Below are 23,269 nucleotides of genomic sequence, written 5' to 3'. Positions count from 1 at the left end.
AAGCAACTGGGCAAATTCTGATAATAGGAAATTGCTAATGCTATTTACCAGTACCAATACCATGCATGACTTTTCTAAATGATGTGGTTGACCTAATAAATTAGGAGCTCATAGTCCTTAATCTTAACAATATTTGTTCACACGGTCTTGAAATGGTAGGGCTAGAAGACTAATCCACCAGTTTGCTTAATCAAGAGTACAAAGCTTCTCAACGAGCCAACTTTATTCCAAGTGACATTTATTTTTTAACAAATTGAAAGTAAGCAAGAATCATTCCATTTTTTTGTTTTTCTAGTAACTGCTCCACCACTTAATTAACAAATCATAATATAAAAGAAGCCCATCAACATTCAGCTCCAAGTTGCTATGGAGTTTTTCATCAAAACAAAATTCATTAGGCTCAGAAGCCATCACAACAGGTACCTAGTAGCAGGGTCAGACGGTGAGTCAGTCAAGCAGAGCAAGCACGGGAACACTAAGCAGGCTTGTTGGATTGTCGAGGTAGTCCAAGCCAAGCCCAACACTATCCGCCTCCGGAGCTGCTATGACAAGTTCCTGACCGCCTCAGAGGAGCCCTTCCTGTTGGGCTGGACAGGAAAGAAGGCACTGCAGACCGTGCAGACTGACAGCAATCTGTCAGTACAATGGCAGCCCATAGGTGAAGATTTTTATGTCAAGCTACAAGCCCCAATAACGGGGAAGTTCCTCAGGGCCAACGCAGGGACTCCACCTTGGAGGAACACGGTGACAGTGGATGTACCCGAGAGGAAAGCCACACAGGATTGGGTTCAATGGGTTGTGGATATTCTAGATGATGATGCAGCAATTGGTAATATTGATCGATGTTATTGGCCAAGGAATTCCAAGACATTATCCCATACTAATAAGGCTATCGAATGTTATAAGACTTCTTATTCACTGGCTGAAAATGCAACTCAGTTTAACAGTTCTGTATCATCTTTTGAGGACGAAAGTGATCATTCACGACAGTCATCAGTTTCATCAGGCTCATCTACCTCTTCTGCTTCTGTTGTGGGTGCTTACAAGGTACGCTTTTGTTTCAAATCCACATATTTTGTCCATCTTTCATCTTTATTTGTTCATTCTACTATCAAAGGCTCAACAATAACCTGACCCAAAAGTCAATGACTAATTTTATAATTTTCCATGATAATTTTAATTATTCTATGATTCCAAACAGAGCCAGAACATATGAAAAGATACGGGTTCTCAAAAAAAATAAAAAAAAAATTGAAAAGATACGAATATAATTGAATCTGAATCAAATTACACTTCATCCAGATAACATCTAAACAAAAGGTTGAGATTTTCGATCATGATACAGTAAAAATTTCGAAAGTAAAAAAGCTCGTTAATACTCGTACTCGAAAATTCAGAACAACAAATCCTAACTAAAACCACAGCTTCGGATTTTTTTTTTTTTTTTTTTTCTGGCTAATTCCAGTTTAGGTGATCCAATAATTGACAATAATACGCGTTAACGTGTTGTCAACCAAGAAAAAAAAAAAAAAAACTAAAAAACAGAAATTGCCAGCAAATGCATATGAAATTCCCTTTCAATTACGGCAAAGCAATCGTTACATCCACTTCTAACTGTCACTAAAAAGTAATAACCCCTTTGTCTAAATCTACCCCAACCAATTTTCTTTTGACCGTTAAAAAACCAGATCATGTTCTCACATCCCAAATAATTCTTCTACTTAAAACCCCAGAAATTGTATTCAATCCAAAAACAAAAAAAATACACACATTTCAATCAAGAAAAAAAAAAAAATCAACTAGGATGAATTTTGCAGTCTATTCTATAAAATTAGATATAAAAAATCCCAATTCACCTGATAAATTTGTTGTGCACGACTATATCTGTTGAATAATTCGAGGTTTATGCAGTCTTCTGACCGTTGAAACATCACATGATATTTTCACATCCCAACAACCATAATCAAACCTCCAAATTTCAACTCAAGTTCCCAGAAAATTCTATTCAACCTGAAAAAAAAAAAAAAAAAAAAAAAAAACCCATTTCAAGTCAATTTAAAAAATCCCAATTGAATCAAATTTTGCATTTTAAATCACAAATTACAAAAAACCCATTTCACCATCATCAGCTATCATTGAATAAAATTTGTGGTTGTTTATGCAATTAATCCTATAACAATAAATTTGGTGTTATTATGTTTTGATTCATTTTCACTATTGGTTGGAATAACAGAGTAGTACTGGAATGGAGCTATTCCAGAATGCAAAAACAGTCCGACTACGAAGCCACAACGACAAGTACTTGATCGCCGAAGACGACGGCGAGTCCGTCTGCCAAGACCGTCACGGGGGATCAAAGTACGCACGATGGACCGTCGAGTACGTAAAGTCCGTAGAAAGTGTTGATCTTGTAAGATTCAAAGGCTGTTACAATAAATATTTAACAGCAACAGACGACGAGTTTTTATTAGGTGTTACGGGTAAGAAGGTAAAACAAACGTTACCAAGGCGGCTCGATTCGTCTATCGAATGGGAGCCTATGAGAGATGGAATGCAGGTTAAGTTAAAGACAAGGTACGGTAATTTTTTAAGGGCCAATGGCGGGTTACCGCCGTGGCGAAACTCGATAACGCATGATGTTCCTAGTAGGAGTCATACACAGGATTGGATATTGTGGGAGATTGAGGTTTTAGAGGTTTATGATGTTGTGCAAGAAGTGGTGAAAGAAGTTGAGGATGTTGATAGTAAGTTGGAGAGGTGTGAGTCTCAGTTTGATGCTTCTACTTTTGTCACTTCTTATTCTGGGGTAAGTCTAATTTTCTTTTGTTTCAACACTGAATTGTGTTTTTAACAAATTTTAGCATCCGAGTTATTATTAGGGGTGCTTACATTGGCGATTTTTTGATTCTTTTATCTACCGTTAAATGTTAGAGATATTAGGTCTGTTTTTGTAACATAAGGGTATGTGGCATGGTGGCACCAATTGATTTATTTATTTTATATATTGATGTAGAGAGAGCCGCAAAGGTAATGATGTAGACAAGATTCGATCTTAGAACTTAGTTGACATCCACAAATTAAGCAACGAGTCTAAATACATTGCCATTACAAGTGGTGGGTGTTTTGGAATGATAAAAATTAAATAAGTTAAGTGATTAGGTTTGAATTAGAGTGAGTAGTGTATACTTAATTGAATTTCTCTTTAAATTACATGTCTTAATCATCATTTTGTTGAAAAGCAAACATTAATAAGAAAAAAATAGTGCATTCTATCATTACCTTTACCTCTAGTCAAATTGAAAATGGACAATGTAGAAATGGAGTCATTATCAAAAATAGGTGTGATGTGATCAATTCTATACTCATTGTGCATTTCTAATTGTTTCATGCTTTTGTAAAACTGTATACAATATTGGTTGAAATTACATATGTTATGACTTTTTTCCGTCCATTTGCAGCCTGGTGAATTTAGTACTTCCGGTGTGATAAATGAAGGCCGTGTTATACATTATAATGTTGTGGATGATGATGGAAACATTGTTGATGAAGTGGAGGGAGAACGTTCAGTAGAATTTAAAGGGAACGGAGTTCAGGAGCTCACTCAGATGTTAGAGGAAGAGACAGGGTTAACAGAGGTTACATTATGCTCGCGTAGTCCTTTGAATGGAAAGCTCTATCCAATGCGGCTGGCTCTTCCTCCTAATCATGTGAAATTGCACGTTTTTGTTGTACCATCATCTTCCAAAGGTTAGTTAATGGTTTTATACTATGTCATTTTCATCAGGTTTTGCATTTGTTACCTGTTAATGACTATTCTTGCAAAATTCTATGCTTGAATATGACAATGTGTTGATATTCCGCAAGTAGATTATAGTTACTAATGATAAAGGGTAGAGCTAATCAATAGTCCTTGGTGAATTTCATGTTTAACTGATGTTTTGCCAAGATCTCGTTTGGATCACCTCACAATTAATATGTTTAGAGTTTGCTTCTCGTAGATTTTCTTTAATGTTGTGCTGAGTGATTAGAAATTTGAGACTTTGGAGATATAAAATGATTAACAGGATTGTATGAGAGCAGTATTGAACAGAAAACGGACATACATATATATTTGAAAAATGGGGTTGCATTTAAGATCAAGATTATTATTCCTTATGTCATTATATGAAATAGCCTTACAGAGAGATCTGATAAGTACATCTTGAAGCTAATTGTTTTCAGTGCATAGTATATTTCCCCTATCCAGCTTTCATGTACAAGTTCTCCTATAGAATATTTTGGCTGACCGTGAAAAAAAAAAAAAAAAAAACACAAACAAACAAACTGACAATTGTGTATCATAAAACTAAAACAAATAAACTGACAAATGTGTATCATAAAACTTAAAATCGCGAATGCATTTTGATTCCAATCTTTATTAGAGCATTGAGTTTCATCTCTACACATTCATAGTGTAATACCCCTCACGATCGCTTTAAAGGAACTTAATATACTACTCATATTAACAAGATGCATCTTTTTTTTAAGGAACCTTATATGGTAAGATACTTCTCAGTTAAGCATGCTTGGCTGGGAGTAGTCTTAGAATGGGTGACCTCTTAGGAAGTTTCCCAGGGTGCGCATAAGTGAGGACAAAATGCGCCGGAAGAACTTGTGTTGGTCTGTAAGGACAATTGTTGGTCCCAGATGCGCATTTCATGACAATAGGCCCCACCCTGATTTGGGGTCGGGGTGTTACACATAGTGGTTTACTCATTACGTCTAATTTGAGTCAAATTATTTCGTACGAATTATATGCAGAGCATTTGCTAGTACTCTGAGTACTCCTCCTCACTCAGCAAGCAAGCAAAGCTTGGTGGAGTTAGTGGGGAACTTAGCTTGTGACTTTGAGGTCAGAAGTTCGAGTCCCACTAACTACAAAATGCTTGGAAGTAGGGGGATACCTTACCTCCCCCCATACTCTCAAGCATTGACTTGCAGAGTTGTGCTGGCTAAAACCTCCTGTGAGAGGTGCCGGTTTAGTCTCCTCCTCGACAACCACCCCCCCCCCCCTTTTTACAGCTCATTGTCTTAATCACAGCCTTTGTGCTGTTGTAGGGAGAGTGCCTTCCTAGCTCTACAGCAACACGACTTCAGTGGCTTTTCTTGTTCGTTTTAACTCTTTCATTCATCAAACCTTGCTTTTGAATTGTGTTTGATTTCTTTTTCAGCTTGTAGAATTGTGAAGAACTGGTTGGTTTATCATTTTGTTTATTTGCTTATCGTCTTAATTAAATACCATTGGTATTAAGTATGATTGAAAATTTTCTGTAATGTGTTGCTGGAATTTGGCTGTCCTGGAGTGTCGGCGCGCTAGGTGCTTCCTTCCTTTTCCTCTTTTATTGTACTTGACTTAAACCAAAATGCTAACCTTAACAAAAATAATGAATCCATTTTGGCTTCCATGTCTAAAATGAAGCAATTAACTCATGTATCACATTGCATCAAAATTCAAAAATATACCAAAGGACTAAAGACATTGATGTTGGTTTCAATTTTCAGCTTCAGCAGATTTCGACTTGAGTTGAGTGGCCTGGCAATTCAGTAATCAACTTTACCCTGTCAATATGTGTTCTGAGTTCAGCGTATGCAGCCGCGGTTAAAGAACAGGATGATTATTTGTACATAGCTCAAAATATAATGGAACTAGCCTTTTGGTCTACCAAGATCAAGTTCTTGGGAGCTTAATGGAATTTACGTTGGAAGGCAGCTTGTTTTGCATTTCTTCAACTCAATGGTCGTGACTTCAAAGTACGATGTATAATTGAATGTTTTGCCTTTGATGCATGAGAGATAAGTGCGTCACAAATTTGGATTCTAAACTAGTTAATGTACCTCAAACCATGCATTATAAACGAACTATGATCATGTTTTACCATAATCACTGTACTTAATTTTGTAGCCGGTGTTTGTCACTTAATACTAGTGTATAATTGTACTAGTATAATACGAAGTACTAATAAAGCAAAGCTTGGTATAGTTAATTCCAAATTCACCTTTTTTTTAATAGTAAAAAAAATTCATTAATAAAAAGTCATACGACATCTACAATAGAGATTCGACTTTAACAAATACATAAGATATTGAATCGACTTTAACAAACCATGCTCAGGTCCACCATGAGCATGGTACACCCTGGTGTACAATGTAAATTTCATAATTCTGACGGAATGGTTCCGATGGACACGTAAATCCGTCAGAATATTTGTTCTTTCCGACGAGATATTCCGTCGGAAATTTCCGAAGGAAATTCCGTCGGAATATTTATTAAAACAAAAAAATCTAAACCTAACCCTAACCCTTTCCGCCCCTTCTCTTTTTCTCTCCACTTCTCTTTCCCCCTTTTCTCTTTCCCCTTCTCTTTCTCTCTCCTCTTCTCTTTCCCCCTGTTCTCTTCGATCTCCTCCTCTTCTCCTCTTCTTTCTCCTCTTCTTTCCCTTTTTCTGTTCTCTTCGATCTCCTCCTCATCTTCTCCTCTTCTATGTTTCTCTTCTTTCAGTCCCCTCTTTATTCTCACAACGCTTGATCGTCCACCGCCATCATCAACAACACCGCCCACCGCCAACATCGTTTTTAAGGTTTTTAAGGTCAAATTCACCCATGACAAGTCTATAGATCTAGAGTTTTCATGGTCGAATTTGGCCTATTTAGCCATATTTGAGGTGAAATTCGAAGCCATTGCCGATTTTTAAGGTATTTGTTCGATTTTTAAGGTATGTTTTCAATTTTTATTTTAATTTTCTTTAATTTTATTTTATTCGATATGGATCTGGTGGTTTGGGTTAGATGGTGGTTTCGTGGGTGGGTTAGGGTTGTAGATCTGGGTTTTGTTTGTTGTAGAAATTAATATTTTGTTTTGGTTTTTTTTATTTTTTATTTTTTATTTTTTTTTAATTTTTAGGTTATGGTGGTGGTCGTGAGTTGTGTCGAAGAGGAGAGTGAAAGAGTGGGTTTAGGTGGGTGGTCGTGGTGTGGGGTTGGGGTTGGTGGTGGTCGTGGGTGTCGAGGTCTGGTCGGGTGGTTTGCGTGGGTTGTGTGGCTGGGAAAAGAGAGGGGATTTGTTAAATATCGCCCGCAAATTACCATATAGAGCCCACAAATTAGACTTGGTATGACAATTATGCCCATTTTCTAAAATTGAACAAATTTCGATTTTAAAAATGTGGAGCCGTACTGGCTCGCTGGGGGAGACCGGAGGGCAGGCCGGAGATGCGGAGGACGCCGGAGGTACGTCGTCGTCGACGGAAAACGAGGTAAAGCACCGTTAAAATTCACGGTTTACGTAACGGCGTCTGAAAGAGGTGGTCGTGCAGTGGCGCCGGCGCCTAGGTTAGACGCCAGTACCGTAGCATGGACGTCCAAGCCAGACGCCAGAACCACCGCACCGGCGTCCAGCCCAGACGCCAGGACCACCAGACAGGCGTCCTGGCCAGGCACCAGTCCAGTGGGTGTGGCGGCCCTGCCAGGCGCCAGCCCCTGCTGTTTTTTTTTTTCTTCTTTTTTAATTTTTGTTGTTGTATTTTTTTTTTTTAAATTTGAAAACTCGAAAATGTATTAAAAAAAAATTCGAAATTGTTTTATATTTGAAAATTCGAAATGGGTTTTTTTTAAATTAAGTTTGAAAATTCGAAATGGCTTTTTTAAAATTAAGTTTGAAAATTCGAAATGGTTTTTTTTTAAAATTAAGTTTGAAAATTCGAAATGGTTTTTTTCAAAAATTAAGTTTGAAAATTGAGAATGGTTTTTTTTTTAAAAAATTAAGTTTGACAATTCGAAATTGTATTAAAAAAAATTGGAAATGGCTTTTTTTTTTTTTTATTTCAAATTGAAAATTCAAAACGGTTTTTTTTTAAAATAAGTTTAATAATTTAATGTTTTTATTTATGATGTGAGTAGATTTGTGTTAATGTATATTATTATGCTTTATTTGTTTATGTGACTTTTATAAATGATTGTGTTTTGAATTTGTATGTGTATGAATAATATTATACATAATTATGTTTTTAATTTTGTGTTAATTCTATGTAAATATAGAAATTAAATGTATTATCCCTTAAATGTAGAAATGAAATTTACAAATTAAAAATGTAGATATTAATTATGTGTTAAATGTATTAATTTAAGCTTGAATTAATATTTATTATAATATATAATTGATGCAGGATTATGGTGGAGACGGAAATGATTACAGTGGGATATTTGGACATGATGGTCCATTCGAAGATGCTCAACAAGCGATTGATTGGGCAAAACAGGTTGCAATTACAGCTGGATTTTGCTTGGTAGTAGTAACTCATAAATCTCAACGGGATGGTAGAATGGATAGCATTTTGAGATGCGACCGTTATCGCAAAAGAGAAGAAAGAGATTTTCGTACAGCCACTCGGTTTGATACAAAGCGGAAAGGTTGTGGGTGTGAGTTCAGAGTAAAGGTTCGACAACTACGGAGTCGTGACTGTTGGGAAGTGATTGGTTACTCTAAATGGGGGTATCACAACCATGAGATGATAGTATATGAAGAGGGTCATCGACAGCTGAGCGGCTTAAGTCCTGCTGCGAAACTAGTTGTGAAAGAAATGAGTGATGCTCAAGTCAAGCCTGTTAAAATATTAGCATCTGTGTTAGAGAAATTTCCAGAAGACCATCCAAACCGAAGACACATCTACAACGTCAGACAACAACTCAGGTTTGAACGGTCAGAGGGAAGGAACCCTATACAGCAGCTGCTACACCAGGCACAATCATGTGGTTACCTGTTCTGGTTTGATTCTGATGAAGATACAGCAGAGGTGACTCATCTTTTCCTTGTGCATCCTGATTGTGCTGATATGATCAAGTCTTGGCCATTTGTGATTTTGATCGACTCAACGTACAAGACAAACAAGTACAAGTTCCCACTGGTTGAGATCATGGGGATGACTCCAACGAACCAGAACTTTCTGATTGGTCATGCAATCATCAAGGATGAGACGACTCCAAGTTATTATTGGGTCTTGGAGAAGCTGAGAAACTACATCGGGCCTAATGTTCATCCAGCAGCCATCGTCAGTGACTGTGAGGGAGGTCTCTTTGCCCCCATTAGGGAGTTGTTTCCAGAGTCGAAGCACTTGTTATGCACATGGCACATCAACAACTGCGTGAAAGTGAAAGCCTACAACCTTTTCAACAAGAATTTGGAAATGGCAGAGAGATTGGTGAATGGTAAGTGGAGGAAGATCCTACAGGCTACCACATTTCAACAAGCCCGTAACTGAAGGCCTCTCCTGGTCCTCCCAAATACGGGTAGCTATGTGTCCTAGAAAGCTAGGAATCACACTCCCGTCTACAGGCCCACCGGGCACCTCACTCCTAACAACCCAAGAATCATTAACGGCCCTCGACTGTTTCCTGCTTGCCCCAGACACAGTGGACGCAGATGATGTGCCAGATCTACTAACAAACCTACCACCCCTACCCTAACGCACTTCTACCATATGTGTCTCGTACATGTCATCAACCCTCTGACTGAATGGACCGTAATCATCATACGGTCCACTCCCATCGTCCACATCCTCATCCTCATATGCTTCCTCCTCCTGCTCCTCCTCCTGGTCACCCTCCTCAGCATCATCATCGTCATCGTCATCCTCATCCCGACGGTGGATCCGTTCTCTACGAGCTGAGGCCGAAATACCACGGGATCTGACATGTCTATGCCCCGACCTCTCCACTGAATAGCTTCTACTAAGAAGCTCTACATTCTTCCTCGCACCATGACGACCCAGTGAATTCTACAAACAATTAAAAAATATATAAACATACAAAAGTTTTTTAGAAAAATAAATAACTACCTACACATACAAAATACCAACACTTCCAACATATCGTCATGTTTATAAACATAAAATTAATAAAAATTATAAAAAATCAAACACATAATAAATAAATAGGACACAAAACAAAAATTTCAAATTATTTCAAATAATTAAACATAGAAAAATATTATACGGCATACACAAATACACACATAATACCCTAATGCATACACAAATACACACATAATACCCTAATGTATTACAAAATTTCTGATTTCCAAAAAAAAAAATTATTTCAAATAATTAAACATAAAAAATAAAAAAAAATATTACACATACACAAATACACACATAATACCCTAATGTGTTACACATTTAAAAAAAAAACAATTACACATTAACACAAACAATTTCCACATACTACATCAATTAAGGCATAAAAAATGTTTACACATCAAACATAATAAAATTAAACATTAACACAAAAAAAAAGTATATATATTTTATACAAAATTATACATACTAGATTTATAAAAAAAAAAACACAAAGAGGTTAAATATTTAAAAAAATCAAACACATTAACAAAAAAAAATTAGACATAAAACAAAATTTCTGATTTTCCAAAAACAACAAAAAAAAATAAAAAATAAAAAAATTTAAAGGCAGGTGGGGCGCCTGGCCAGGACGCCCACCCACTGGCGGTGGCGCCAAATCCGGCAGCCATAGCCAGTGGGTAGGCGCCTGAACTAGACGCCCACCCATAGGCACAGGCGCCAGCTCTGGCCGCCACAGCCTATGGCCTGGCGTCTGGTTTGGACGCCTCTCCGGTGGTTGGGCTTCCAAGCCAGACGCCACGCCACCGGCGTTGGCTGCCGGAGCTGGCGCCCCACCTTCGCCCTCTATTTTTTTTTTAATAAAAAAATTATTTAAATAATTACCTTGCCACCAGGTCGCCGCCTTTCCTCCGCCGCCGCCGCCGCCACCTCTTTCCCTTTCCACCTCGACATTGTCGTAATTAATTTTTTTTAGAGAGGTAGATTTTCTGGTTTTTTTTTAGAGAGATGTAGAGAGTGTTTTTTTAAAAAAATAAAAGGGCAATAAAGTCACTTCAATACAAATTTGTGGGCTTTATGTGGAGATTTGCGGGCGATGTTTAGCGATTCAAAAAGAGAGGGGGCAGGGTGGTTTGCGTGGGTGGTGTGGCTGGGAAAAGAGAGTGGTGGACTGGTGGTTGTAGGAGAGTAGGGTGGTGTGAGGTGGGGGCCGGTGGTGATGGTTTGGGGTGTTTTTTTATCTTTTGGGTGGTAGTTTCCTATGGAATTTCCGTCGAAAAAGGTCGTTTTTGCGACAATTATTAAAAAATAATTTTTTAGCAAATTTAATATATATATATATATATATATATATATATATATATATATTTATAACTATATTTTTATTTTAAATTATTAAAAATTAGGCTTGAATTGATGTATTTTCTCCGTGTTTTAATAAGTGTTACACTTTGATTGGCACATAGTTTTAGGAAATTTAATTGACTTAAATAAAATAAGAGGTAAGTGGGGGTAATTGAAGTATTAAACAATTATAAAAGAAAGATATATAGTGGAGTTAATAGTTTATTGAAAAGTAATGAATATGAGATGAAAAAAATAATAAAATAAATAGTAGTGAGTTTGAGTGAGGACCACGAAAAGAGAGAGATATAATATTAAAATATAGTTTTTTGCCAAAAAGGAAGTGTAACACACTAACACTTATTAAAATACGGGCACATTTGGTAAGTGTAACACTTATTAAAACACGGAGGGAATATGGTTTGGGCTTAAGTGATACTTTTATCAGGTTACAGGTTACCCTACATCCTACAGGTTTTGGAACCGGAACGTGTTGCAACATGTTCTCTATTTTACTACCCGAAATCGGAACGTCCTGTACAAGTTCCAGAACCGGAACCTGTGGTTCCTAATATGTTCCGATTCGGATTCAGTAGGGTACCCTGAGTTTTTGTTCACCCCTAGCCTAGGTGGGACTGTTTTAAGAAGATTAACGGAAAATGAGATTACGCTTTTCCATTTTTTCAAAATACTACCCTATTATCCACTAATTAAAAAAAAAATTGGATAGATTTTTAGGATAAAATTGTTGGTTTAGAGTTTTATTTTCGATAAAATATCAATAAATCATATGTACAAATTAAATTATAGTTTTATTCAAAAAAAAAATTAGATTATTACTCTCAGTAATTATCATATTTTTTTTTATATATCATAATTTTTTTTTATTGAGTGAAGGAAGTATTTCAAAATGTACAACATTTATTTATAATATATTTTAATCGATTGAAATAAAATATTTCACAATCTAATATGATTTTATTACTGTACGTAGACCTGTCAATTGTGTCGGGTCACTTCAAGTGACGGGTCAAGAAATTTTTAACCCTAGCCCAAAGTTTGGGATTCGGGTCAACCCCAGCAGGCTTAGAACAAATTTTTTCTTTTATTTATTTTTGGCTAATTTTTAGAAATTTCTAATATTTCAAGCTTACTTTGCTAAAAAAAATTTATACTTTTTTAATCAAAAAATTCTCACCAATATTATTATTAGTCATTACATGCTTACACATAATTTAAATCGTCACAAAAGCATATCAATTCCTAATTAATTTTTATCAATAATATATTTTAAAATTTGGCATATAGATAAAAAGTTTATCTTACAATTCAATAAACAATCCGGACATAGCACGGGTACAAAACTAGTTTATCATATAACAATATAAAGCTAAACTTTTAGCTAGGCCACGAGACAACGACACTTGGCGTTTTAAGTTTTCGCCACGTGTTGCGCCACGTAGGCAACAATTAAATATTAGTATGACATGTAGGATTTATTTGGATATATTTTTTATGAATAAAAAAGTTGTATTTTTTTATTAGGATACAAATTTGGATAGATTATGTAGGATAAAAAAGTTAGTTTAGAGTTTTATTTTCAATAAAATTTGGATAGATTTATAGAATAAAATTGTTGGTTTAGAGTTTTAATTCTATAAAATACCAATATTTCACAGGTACAAAATAAATTATAAGTTTAGCCAGATCACGAGACAGCATCACTTGGCGTTTTAACTTTTCACCAAATGTCGCACCACGTAGACAACAATCAAATAATTTATCATATAAATTTATTTTTATATCATTTTTTTTAGGAGCGAAGGAAGTAGTTCAAAATGTACAACATTCATTTATAATATATACTAATCGATTGAAATAAAATACTTCACAATCTAATATGATTTTATTACTGTATGTACACCTGTTAGGGTCGGTCACGGGCCATTTAGGGTCGAGTCACTTTATGTCACGGGTTAAGAAATGTTCAACGGTAGCCCAAAGTTCGGGTCTACCCAACGGGCTTTGAACAATTTTATTTGTTTAATTTATTTTGGCTAATTTTTAGAAATTATTTCTAATATTTCAAGCTTATTTTGCTATTTTTTTTTATAATTTTTTAAATTGAACATTTTCACCAATATTATTATTAGTCATTACATACCTACTACATAATTTAAATCGTCAAAAAATCACATCAATTCCTACTCCCTCCGTGTTTTAATAAGTATTACACTTCCTTTTTTCTTGCAAAAACCTACATTTAAATAATATATCTCTCTCCTCTCATGGTCTCCACCTAAACCCACTAATACTCTTTTTTTATTATATTTTTTCACTCACATTCATTACTTTTCAATAAACTATTAATCTAATATCTTTTTTTATAATTTTTTAATACTCTAACTACCCCACTTAGCTCTTATTTTGTTTAAGTCAATTAAATTGCCTAAAATTATGTGTCGGTCAAACTGTAACACTTATTAAAACAAGGAAGGAGTAACTTATTTTGTATCAATTATATATTTTAAAAACTTGGTACATAAATAAAAGTTTATCTTCTAATTCAGTAAACAACCCGGACATCGCACGGGGCACCAAACTAGTTGATTATATACCTAAAATCTATTTAGTTTCCTAATTACAATCCTCATCTAACTAGGAAAGCATAAAATATAGAAATAAGTAAAAGTTACATTATATCTTTTCCCAAAACAAATCCCGTGTATATATAAAGGGGTGTTTTTTTCCCAAGATTTTAGATCAACACGTAGAATTTTGATTTTAAAAAAAAATTAGAACGCCATATAAGATTGTGATTTTTTAAAACAAGAGCCACGTAAGATTATGATTTTAAAATATTAACTTGAATAAAATTAATCCTAAAAAAATATTCTAAAAAAATCCTTACCGTTAATAATTGATATCATTATTATATTTTATTAAAATAAACGTATAAGCAAGGGCTTATTTAAACCAATGATAAAAGAGATTTGTATTTTATTTTGTCTGAAATCTTTAAATAATAAAATGAATCAAATAATTTAAAAAAATGTAGAGTCTAACTAAGAAATTTACGGAGTAATTTTTTGAGATTTATGTATTAAAAATCCGTACATCGCATGAGCTTTCATCTAATATTATTAAAAAGTAGAGAGAATATTATTTAAAAATAGATATAGGTTATTAAAAAAGGAAACGTTTTATTTATTTAAACACGACCGAAAAAGAAAAACGTTTTAATTATTTAAACACGGAGGGAGTATAATGTATCCAAAAAGAGGGAGTGTACCACTTAAAAAAACAGAAGTTTATGAAAAGTGTGTCACTTAAAATAAATAAATAAATAAATTATGGACTAAAGTACGAAATGACAAAACTGCTTTGTAACAAACAAGATTCTTAGGAGAATAATAACAACAACCACTGCTTAGCTTATTCATGATATAACTAGTTGTACCTAATAAGATAAAATCGAAAGCATTTTTGTAAATATCTATAATAATAACAATAAGTCTTATATGCACCCTGGTACAGTTAGGATAGATGCACCACGGCCTATAAAATGAACATGTCATAAAAAAAATATGAACACGTAAACAAATGCTCATTTATTAATAAAAAAATGAACACGTAAAAAAATTGAAAATTTCGTATTAAACAGTGAATACCTTACAAAAAAAAAATAAAAAAAAATCATATAGTATATTAAAAATAAGCATGATTATCATAACCATAGAATTACTAGACCACGACCTTAAAAATGAACATTAAGTAAAAAAAAAAAAGTATCATGAACACGTTAAAAAAAATGAACAATTAGTAACAAAAAATGAACATTTAGTATATATAAAATGAACATTTATCATACAATCATAAAATAACCCATATACATAATAAAATGAACAGTACATAAAATATATGGACTTTAAAAAAATGAACATATAAAAAAATGTTAATTATGAACATTTATTATATTAAAAATGAACATGATTTTCATATATTCATACAGGTTCAAATTCCCAAAAATAAAGATAAAATAAATCGTTAAAATATTTTCATATTTTTTGTATAAAATGTTCATTTTTAGTGTACTAAATGTTCATTTTTAAAGTACTACGTGTTCCTTTTTTTTACAGAAATTATACACAAATTCGATTGTAATTATTTTAAATCTATAAATTAAATATCCACCCTAAATCTTATATTGGTTCATCATGGAGAAAATAATTTTCAATCTATAAAATGATAGATTAGGAATCACAAATGCAAAAATTGATAGAAATCAACAATTTTATAACATTCACTTATTTATAAAAAAAAATAAAAAAATAAAAAAAAATCTCAAAATCACCTCATGATTCACGGTCGCGATGAAGATTATGACAATGGAGGATGCTACAATGGTGACGAATTGAAAAATGTTCGAAGTAGAAGAACAAAAAAGAATAATGATTGAAGGAAAGTGAGGTATTCATGTTATTTTTTTTATAGAGGTAATAAAGGAGAGAAAGTTTCAAAATGAGAAGAAAACAGAGGAGATAGAAAATTAATAAAGGTAAGAAAAGAGAAGAGAGAAGGAGTTAAGATATAAGGAAAGTAAAAAAAAAATGTATGTTTATTTTTGAACTACTATATGTTCATATATATGTAGGTGGTGCGGCTACATTAGCTACAAGAATTTGCGTAATTGTAAAGCTGAATTGGCGAATTGCTGACCCCAAATAAGCCCAAAAGGCCAAAACATACCGCTCCTCCAATTTTCTCGCCACTGAATATCATTAATCAAAAGTTTGCCATATGAATTCATCAAACAACTTTTGATTTTGGATTGAAATATACAAATGCATCAATACAAGCTCAGACTTTAAAGTTTGGCAGCTTCGCTATACGTTGGCCAACCCACTCCCCTCTGTTAATAGCTTAATACATTGACACCAATAAGAAATATCGAGTAGCAAACATATCTGTTTTAGAAATTAATGAAGTTGTCACTTGATTCAATTTCATAAGGATGGAATTCATATTAGAGGTCTCTAAAACTTATCGAACCAAAATAACCGACTGAACTAATTTGAAGTGACTCAATTTAGAATTAAATTTGCATGAACAAAATAAGCTAGCATGACTCAAATTCAAAATGACACAGCTTAAACCTGAATAAAAACCTGAATTAACACCTCTATTTCAAAATAACACGGCCTAAGCTAGGATGACTCAAATTCAAAATGACACGGCCTGAACCTGAACAAAAACTTGAATTGACACCTCTATTTCAAATTTATTAGCAAGGTTAAGTGCAATATGTACAAGTATTGTACTCTTATACATTATACCAGTGGTTATGTACACTCATATACATTTTAAGTTTCCAACTCAACGTGATCTTTTAAAGTCGTTCATCATATGGAAACTAGCTAGCTTAGACAAACAACTTGTAATGTATCAGGAGAGTAATTCCTTATCCAAATAAATCCACTACAATCCAAAATCCTACACAGCATCCCTGCCGACATATTTAAAAAATAAAGCAACCAAGTTACCTCAACCCTCACCTATGTATACTCTAGCAAGTTGGCCAATATGGTTATGAATCACAAGTTTTGAACACCCCTTTTTAAACCCTTAATGATCCAGGCGTGTGCAACAAATTTTAAACGTGTAGTAGGTCCATAACCACAAATTTTACTCCCTTACTCCCTACAAAGCATTTTGTTTTCAGCGATATAAATGCCAACGCGAAACTTTGATTAATACTCGTAATATCTTTAATTATTAATAGGTATAAATTATTAAAAATTTATATATATATATATAAATATTTATGTTCGGAAACTATACATTGATATACGATTGTAACGAGTACCACATACTACGTAATTATGTTTAATCTTGTCTACAAAGTATCATGAAAATTCTAATGTAGTCTTATGATTTTTGACTACCATAATTTTTTTTAAATGGACGACTGAGATTATTTGTTTTTTTATTTATCTTTAATTAGTAATTTTAATTAAAAATTATTTTTTTAAAATTATTTTATATATATTTTTTAATTATAGAATTCCGAAGATATTTAAAAAAATTAATTCTGGGAGATAAAAATATATTTAAAATAATTAAAAATTATTTTTAATTAAAATTACTAATCAAAAATAAATAAATAAAACAAATAATCTCAACCATTCATTTTAAAAAATTATGATAGTTAAAAATAATAAAACTACATTAGAATCATCTCAAAGTATCAATATTAGTCAAATGTAAAAATGATGTGCATAAATAATGCAAAAGTTATAAAGGGACACTTAAAAAATTTGGAAGGAATATTACGTAACAAAAAAAAGTAGATAACGCCCCACGGCTTTATTGCTACTAACACATCCATCCAGCTAAACTTGCAGCTGTTTCACCTTCATCCTCCACAACTTCAGACCATGACCTTCCCCTGTAATCCTTCTTTCTACCAGCTGTTTCGCCTTTGTCGTCCTCCTTTTTCTTACCTATATATACGTATCCGCCATTCGAACGTAACATATCAATTTTCACTAATCATTTCCTAGTCCACTTTTTTTCATTTACTAATATACAATATGGCTGCTACCAAAACACAAGTTAGTCTTTTGTTGTGTACACTCTTGATCATTGCTTCTTCATTTGTCGTAGTCTCGGCGGCTGGAAACTTCCACCGAGACTTCCACATAACCTGGGGTGATGGTCGGGGTAAGATTCTTGAGAATGGCCAACAACTTACTCTTTCACTAGATAAAACCTCTGGTTCTGGATTTCAGTCCAAAAACGAGTATTTGTTCGGTAAAATTGATATGCAGCTTAAACTCGTCCCTGGAAACTCTGCTGGTACTGTCACTGCTTATTACGTAAGTCTCATACTATTATTTTTTTTTTTTTTTTTTTTTTTGGTAAGATCATGTGCCTCGAAAACCAAGTTATTAATTCTATATGATCAGTTGGCTAAATTTGGCGTTTATTTGGTATGCAGTTATCATCACAAGGACTAACTCATGATGAGATTGACTTCGAGTTCTTAGGAAATGTCTCTGGTCAACCTTATACTCTTCATACCAATGTCTTTAGCCAAGGTAAAGGAGGAAGGGAACAACAATTTCACCTTTGGTTTGATCCTACTGCTGATTTTCATACATATTCTATCCTCTGGAATCCCCGAAGAATCATGTAAGTTTACGTTCATTCAAGCAATTACTTAACTAGTCCGCCCTTCCCTGCCCCCTTCATCTGAAATTAATAGTCACATATACTATTTATGGTCAAATAATGAAATTTTGTTAAGGAAAATAAATTTTTTCCTTACAAAATCGTACCTTAAAATCATTATAAGACATCTAAAGGGAGAAAATGCTGATGGTGTTTACACATTTACAGATTCTCTGTCGACGGAACAGCCATCAGAGAGTTCAAGAACTCTGAGTCAATTGGAGTTCCATTCCCAAAGAGACAGCCAATGAGATTATACTCGAGTTTATGGAATGCAGATGACTGGGCTACGCAAGGCGGGAGGGTGAAGGCAGATTGGTCAAAAGCACCATTCACTGCATCATACAGGAACTTCAATGCCAATGCTTGTGTTATGGGAAGGGGTAGATCAACGTGCAGCACACGTTCAACCACCGCGACTACTGGTAATGCCTGGTTGACACAAGAGCTTGATAACGCGAGTCATGCTAGGATGAAATGGGTGCAGAAGAACTACATGATTTACAATTATTGCACTGACTTAAAAAGGTTTCCTCAAGGCCTTCCTAAGGAGTGTACCACAACTTCTTAGACTGCTTAAAACTATATACCTTATATTTCATTCAATTAATTATATTCTTTGATTCGATTTTATTTATATGTAGCAACTAGCAAGTACTATAAGCTAGAATTTTCCACTTTTAGTTAAGTTGTAATATAGCATTATCAAATCATGTTATGATTAATAGAAGCAAAAATCTTTGGTTTAATCAAACTGGTTGTTTCTGATTTATTTTCTTTCACTTGAACACCCATATTCTATCCATTATGTTGTGACACAAACAGATGAGTACTTCAATTTTACTATCTACAACTCTTAATAGTGATTTTTTTCAAAATAAAAAAAATTAAATATAAATAAGAGTATTAGGATAGGATGTGTTCACAGTATAATATCAACTACCATTTACAAATGCACCATATATACTTCGTATAGATACATGTTCATATGCCCTAAATTATCATTAATATTATGAGCAAAACCCTATAAAAAAAATAAAATAAATAAAAAAATAAAAAAGCCGGGTTTTGTGAAATAAACTATCTTATACAGTTATACTTTATAGAACACTTTTTGGTGTACTATGGCACCTTAGTTGGATTCTGATCGTTGACCAAAATTTTCAGATATTGACCCAACCATGGCCTTAAAAAAAAAATACTTATTTTTTTATTTTATTTTTCCACACAGTTTCCCTCCATTTGTTACTTACTTTTCTCTGTCCCTCTCTCTCTCTCTTTAGTTCTCCTCAATTATTATACGGAATATTTGCCAATTCTCAAATTAATTGATCAGAAAAAATAATTTCAAATAAAATAAGTTTAAGTAAAATAATTTAAATAGAGTAAATTTAAACAAAATAAGTTCAATAAGTACAAACAAAATACTCTCATATGAATAAAAAAATTGAATGATGTTAGTATGTTACAATAAGGGGCCGTTTGGTTTGCATGGGTAAAGGGAATGGAATGAACAAAGGAAATAATAGAGAATGGAATGAAAATCCCTCAAATTTAGTGTGTTGTTTGTTTTAAAAATCAAAGGTAATCGGATCCACCACATCACCACCTCACCACCACCACCACCACCACACAACCCCCTTTTTCTTCATTATCCTACTTTTCCAGCCACCCCGCCCCTCGCCGCACCTGCCCCGCCCCTCGCCGCACTTCCTCTCCTCCCTAACAGCTTTCCCCTCCCCCAAAAACCTTCCCCCACCCTAAAAAAAACCCTAGAAACCCTTCCCCAACCACCCAGCCACCCTCAAAACCCTTCCCAACCACGCTCGAAACCTCTTCCTAACCACCCTTGGAGCCGCACTTCCTCTCGTCCCAAAAATCGATTTACTTTCCGGCTAGACCAAGAAACCAAACGAAGTACAAAAACGGTCGGCGAGGGGTGGGGAAGTTGAGGGACACGTATAACAAATACTTAAGATATTGAATCGAATTTAACAAACCATTGCTTCTAGTCCACTTTTTTTCATTTACTAATATACAATATGGCTGCTACCAAAACACAAGTTAGTCTTTTGTTGGGTACACTCTTGATCATTGCTTCTTCATTTGGCGTAGTCTTGGTGGCTGGAAACTTCCACCGAGACTTCGACATAACCTGGGGTGATGGCCGGGGTAAGATTCTTGAGAATGGCCAACAACTTACTCTTTCACTAGATAAAACCTCTGGTTCTGGATTTCAGTCCAAAAACGAGTATTTGTTCGGTAAAATTGATATGCAGCTTAAACTCGTTCCTGGAAAATCTGCTGGTACTGTCACTGCTTATTACGCAAGTCTCATACTATTAATTTTTTTTTGGTAAGATCTTTTGCCTCGAAAACCAAGTTATTAGTTCTATATGATCAGTTGGCTAAATTTGGTGTTTATTTGGTATGCAGTTATCATCACAAGGACCAACTCATGATGAGATTGACTTCGAGTTCTTAGGAAATGTCTCTGGTCAACCTTATACTCTTCATACCAATGTCTTTAGCCTCGCCAGCGAGGGGTGGGGAAGTACAAAAACGGTCGGCGAGGGGTGGGGAAGTAAAGGGAGGGCAGGCCGGCCGTTTTACAGAGATGAGGAGGGTCAGGCGACCATTTTACGGAGAGGGAGAGGGTTTTTTAAGTAGTGGTATCGGCGGCTAGGGACGACTCTAATGGTGGCTAGGCAGTGGTGGCGGCGGCTAGGGATGATTCTGGTGGCTAGGTGGTGGTTTTGGTGGTTGTGTGGTGTTTTTAAAGTTGTTAAAGGGTAGTTATTAGGTGGTCATGGTAGTTGGGTAAAGAGGAGTTTGGAGGTGAGAGCGATTCCCTTGGGGGGGGGGGGGGTTCATTCCACGTAGTGTCGAACACTTCGAAACCCAACACACACATCACACCAAACAGTTGCAGTCGCAATCCCCTGCTCCCTCATTCGCAACCACCATCACCCACAACAACAGCCGCGACACACATCAAACCACTAACCACCACAAAATTAGCATCGTCCATTGCCTAGAACACCTTTCCTACCAATGCCTGACCTGCTTCGCTTATAACTTGATACAGCCCCTTCACACTTCATTAGTGGCAGATCCACACTGGTTTCAAGTGGGTTCATTGAACACACTTATTTTTGGAAATGTTTTTTCAAATCGAAAAAAGGGATATAAACAATTTGTCTATACAAGTGAATCAGGAAAAACAACATAACCCAATGGCAGGATAGAGTTTCTACTTGTGTGTTTTGGCCTTCAAGGTTATGGATTCAATACCCAAAAACATTCATTTTTTAGCCTTTTTAATTTTTTTCCCTTTTGCTTCAATTACTTTTCTAAACTTCCAATATCCCAAACCCCTTTACCCTAAATATTTTTTCTCCTTAATTAGTTTTTCTCCCCAACTTTTTTCTCCAAAGTTTATAAAAACTTGAATGCTTTTGTAAATCCCCTTTTTCTAAATGTATTCAATTGTATTAAGTTATGTGTTATTTGTTGTAAGCCGGAATTTGAACATATCTATTAATAATTATACTCCCTACATTCTTTTGTGATTGCAAGTTGCAACGTTTGTAATTTTGTGATATTACACATACACTTCTTTGATCATTTTTTGTGATTCATACATTGGGAAAAAAGTCGGATCTTGTTAGATTCTTCTCGAAAAATATTTTTATACATGATATCAACAATTATAATTTTAGAAAATTAATACTCCCACCGTTTTTATTTAGTTGACACCTTTCTTTATCACGCTTGCCAACCCCTATTTTAACGATTAATATCTCTGATCTTGATATTGTAAATTGTAAAAGTGGATATTGATAAAATATACAATGAGACAATTCAAACAAGATCTCACTTGTCTATGTTTTATCATAGCTATAAATCACAAAAGATAGTCAAAGTGTAGTAGTGAATAGTGTAAAAGTTATAAAGTGTCAACTAAACGGAGGAAGTAAATAACTTAAGATATTTAGGTTATACAGTGTGCATTGCAAGCGTGAAATCACCAACGTTGCAATAAAAACATACGGAGGACCTATATCTTATTTTTTAACGATTCTGAACCCGCACTTTTGAATTCCTGGATACGCTACTGCCTTTCCTCCAACACCACCACAACAATTACCCACACCACCGTAACAACCGTAACAAGGGGACAACCTTATCCAATTTGCGGCATCAAGCAACAATTTAACCCAAAAAAAAGCAGAGCAAATGTGGAACGGGCACCCTATAATTTGACACGCGTGCTCCATAGTCCAGTTGTTCTAGTTCGGGGCAAAACAAAGGAGTGACAGATCGAATGGGTTCGCGCGGCTGCTCCATTTTTACGGGTCTAATCGTACAGATTAATGATTTTCTACGGCTGAGGTTCTTTCAACCAATACAAAGGCTATAATCAATGATGATTAACGGTGTCAATTGATTTAGAATGCTCTTGATTGTGGTGGTGTTGAAGCTGATTGAAGAAGAACAAAAGAAAATCGAGGAAGAAGCAAGAGACGTTTGGTTTTGGGATTTCATTTTTATTTTTAGTTTCCTTTCCTTTTCTTTTTATTTAATTTCTTTTCTCTTTTTATTAGTTTTCTTTATTTTAACAGTACTACCTCCGTTAAATGTTATGTGCAAATAAATGGAAGTTTGCGGAAACCAATGCAAAAGTTAAGGAGTAAAGATGAGAGAAAGTTAAGTAACTTGTGGCATGTAATTAAGGTGGAGAGAGAATATAATTAAGTGGCAAAGACCAGCCAACACCGCCTTCACCAACACCACCACCTTCT

At 34.6% G+C, this 23,269-nt stretch overlaps 3 protein-coding genes across 3 annotated transcripts; all 3 read left to right on the top strand.

Moving 5' to 3' along the window:
* The first annotated feature begins 3 nt into the window (after positions 1–3).
* LOC110727077 lies at positions 4–6,034 on the top strand. The gene is made up of 4 exons (XM_021906616.1): positions 4–1,047; positions 2,234–2,806; positions 3,459–3,747; positions 5,542–6,034. The coding sequence occupies exons 1-4, from the start codon at positions 367–369 to the stop codon at positions 5,565–5,567; spliced, it is 1,569 nt and encodes a 522-aa protein (XP_021762308.1). The 5' UTR covers positions 4–366; the 3' UTR covers positions 5,568–6,034.
* An 11,367-nt stretch (positions 6,035–17,401) lies between these two features.
* On the top strand, positions 17,402–19,218 carry LOC110727076 (probable xyloglucan endotransglucosylase/hydrolase protein 23). Its single transcript, XM_021906615.1, has 3 exons — positions 17,402–18,109; positions 18,232–18,425; positions 18,633–19,218. The coding sequence occupies exons 1-3, from the start codon at positions 17,825–17,827 to the stop codon at positions 19,033–19,035; spliced, it is 882 nt and encodes a 293-aa protein (XP_021762307.1). The 5' UTR covers positions 17,402–17,824; the 3' UTR covers positions 19,036–19,218.
* A 1,288-nt stretch (positions 19,219–20,506) lies between these two features.
* Positions 20,507–22,955, top strand: LOC110727022 (probable xyloglucan endotransglucosylase/hydrolase protein 25). The gene is made up of 3 exons (XM_021906557.1): positions 20,507–20,791; positions 20,901–20,987; positions 22,920–22,955. Exons 1-3 carry the CDS (start codon positions 20,507–20,509, stop codon positions 22,953–22,955), a joined length of 408 nt encoding a protein of 135 aa, XP_021762249.1.
* Positions 22,956–23,269: the final 314 nt, after the last annotated feature.

The sequence above is a fragment of the Chenopodium quinoa genome, unplaced genomic scaffold (assembly GCF_001683475.1).
Source record: "Chenopodium quinoa cultivar QQ74 unplaced genomic scaffold, ASM168347v1, whole genome shotgun sequence".
Classification (NCBI taxonomy): Eukaryota; Viridiplantae; Streptophyta; class Magnoliopsida; order Caryophyllales; family Amaranthaceae; genus Chenopodium; species Chenopodium quinoa.
This window is presented reverse-complemented; position numbering and strand designations above follow the sequence as displayed.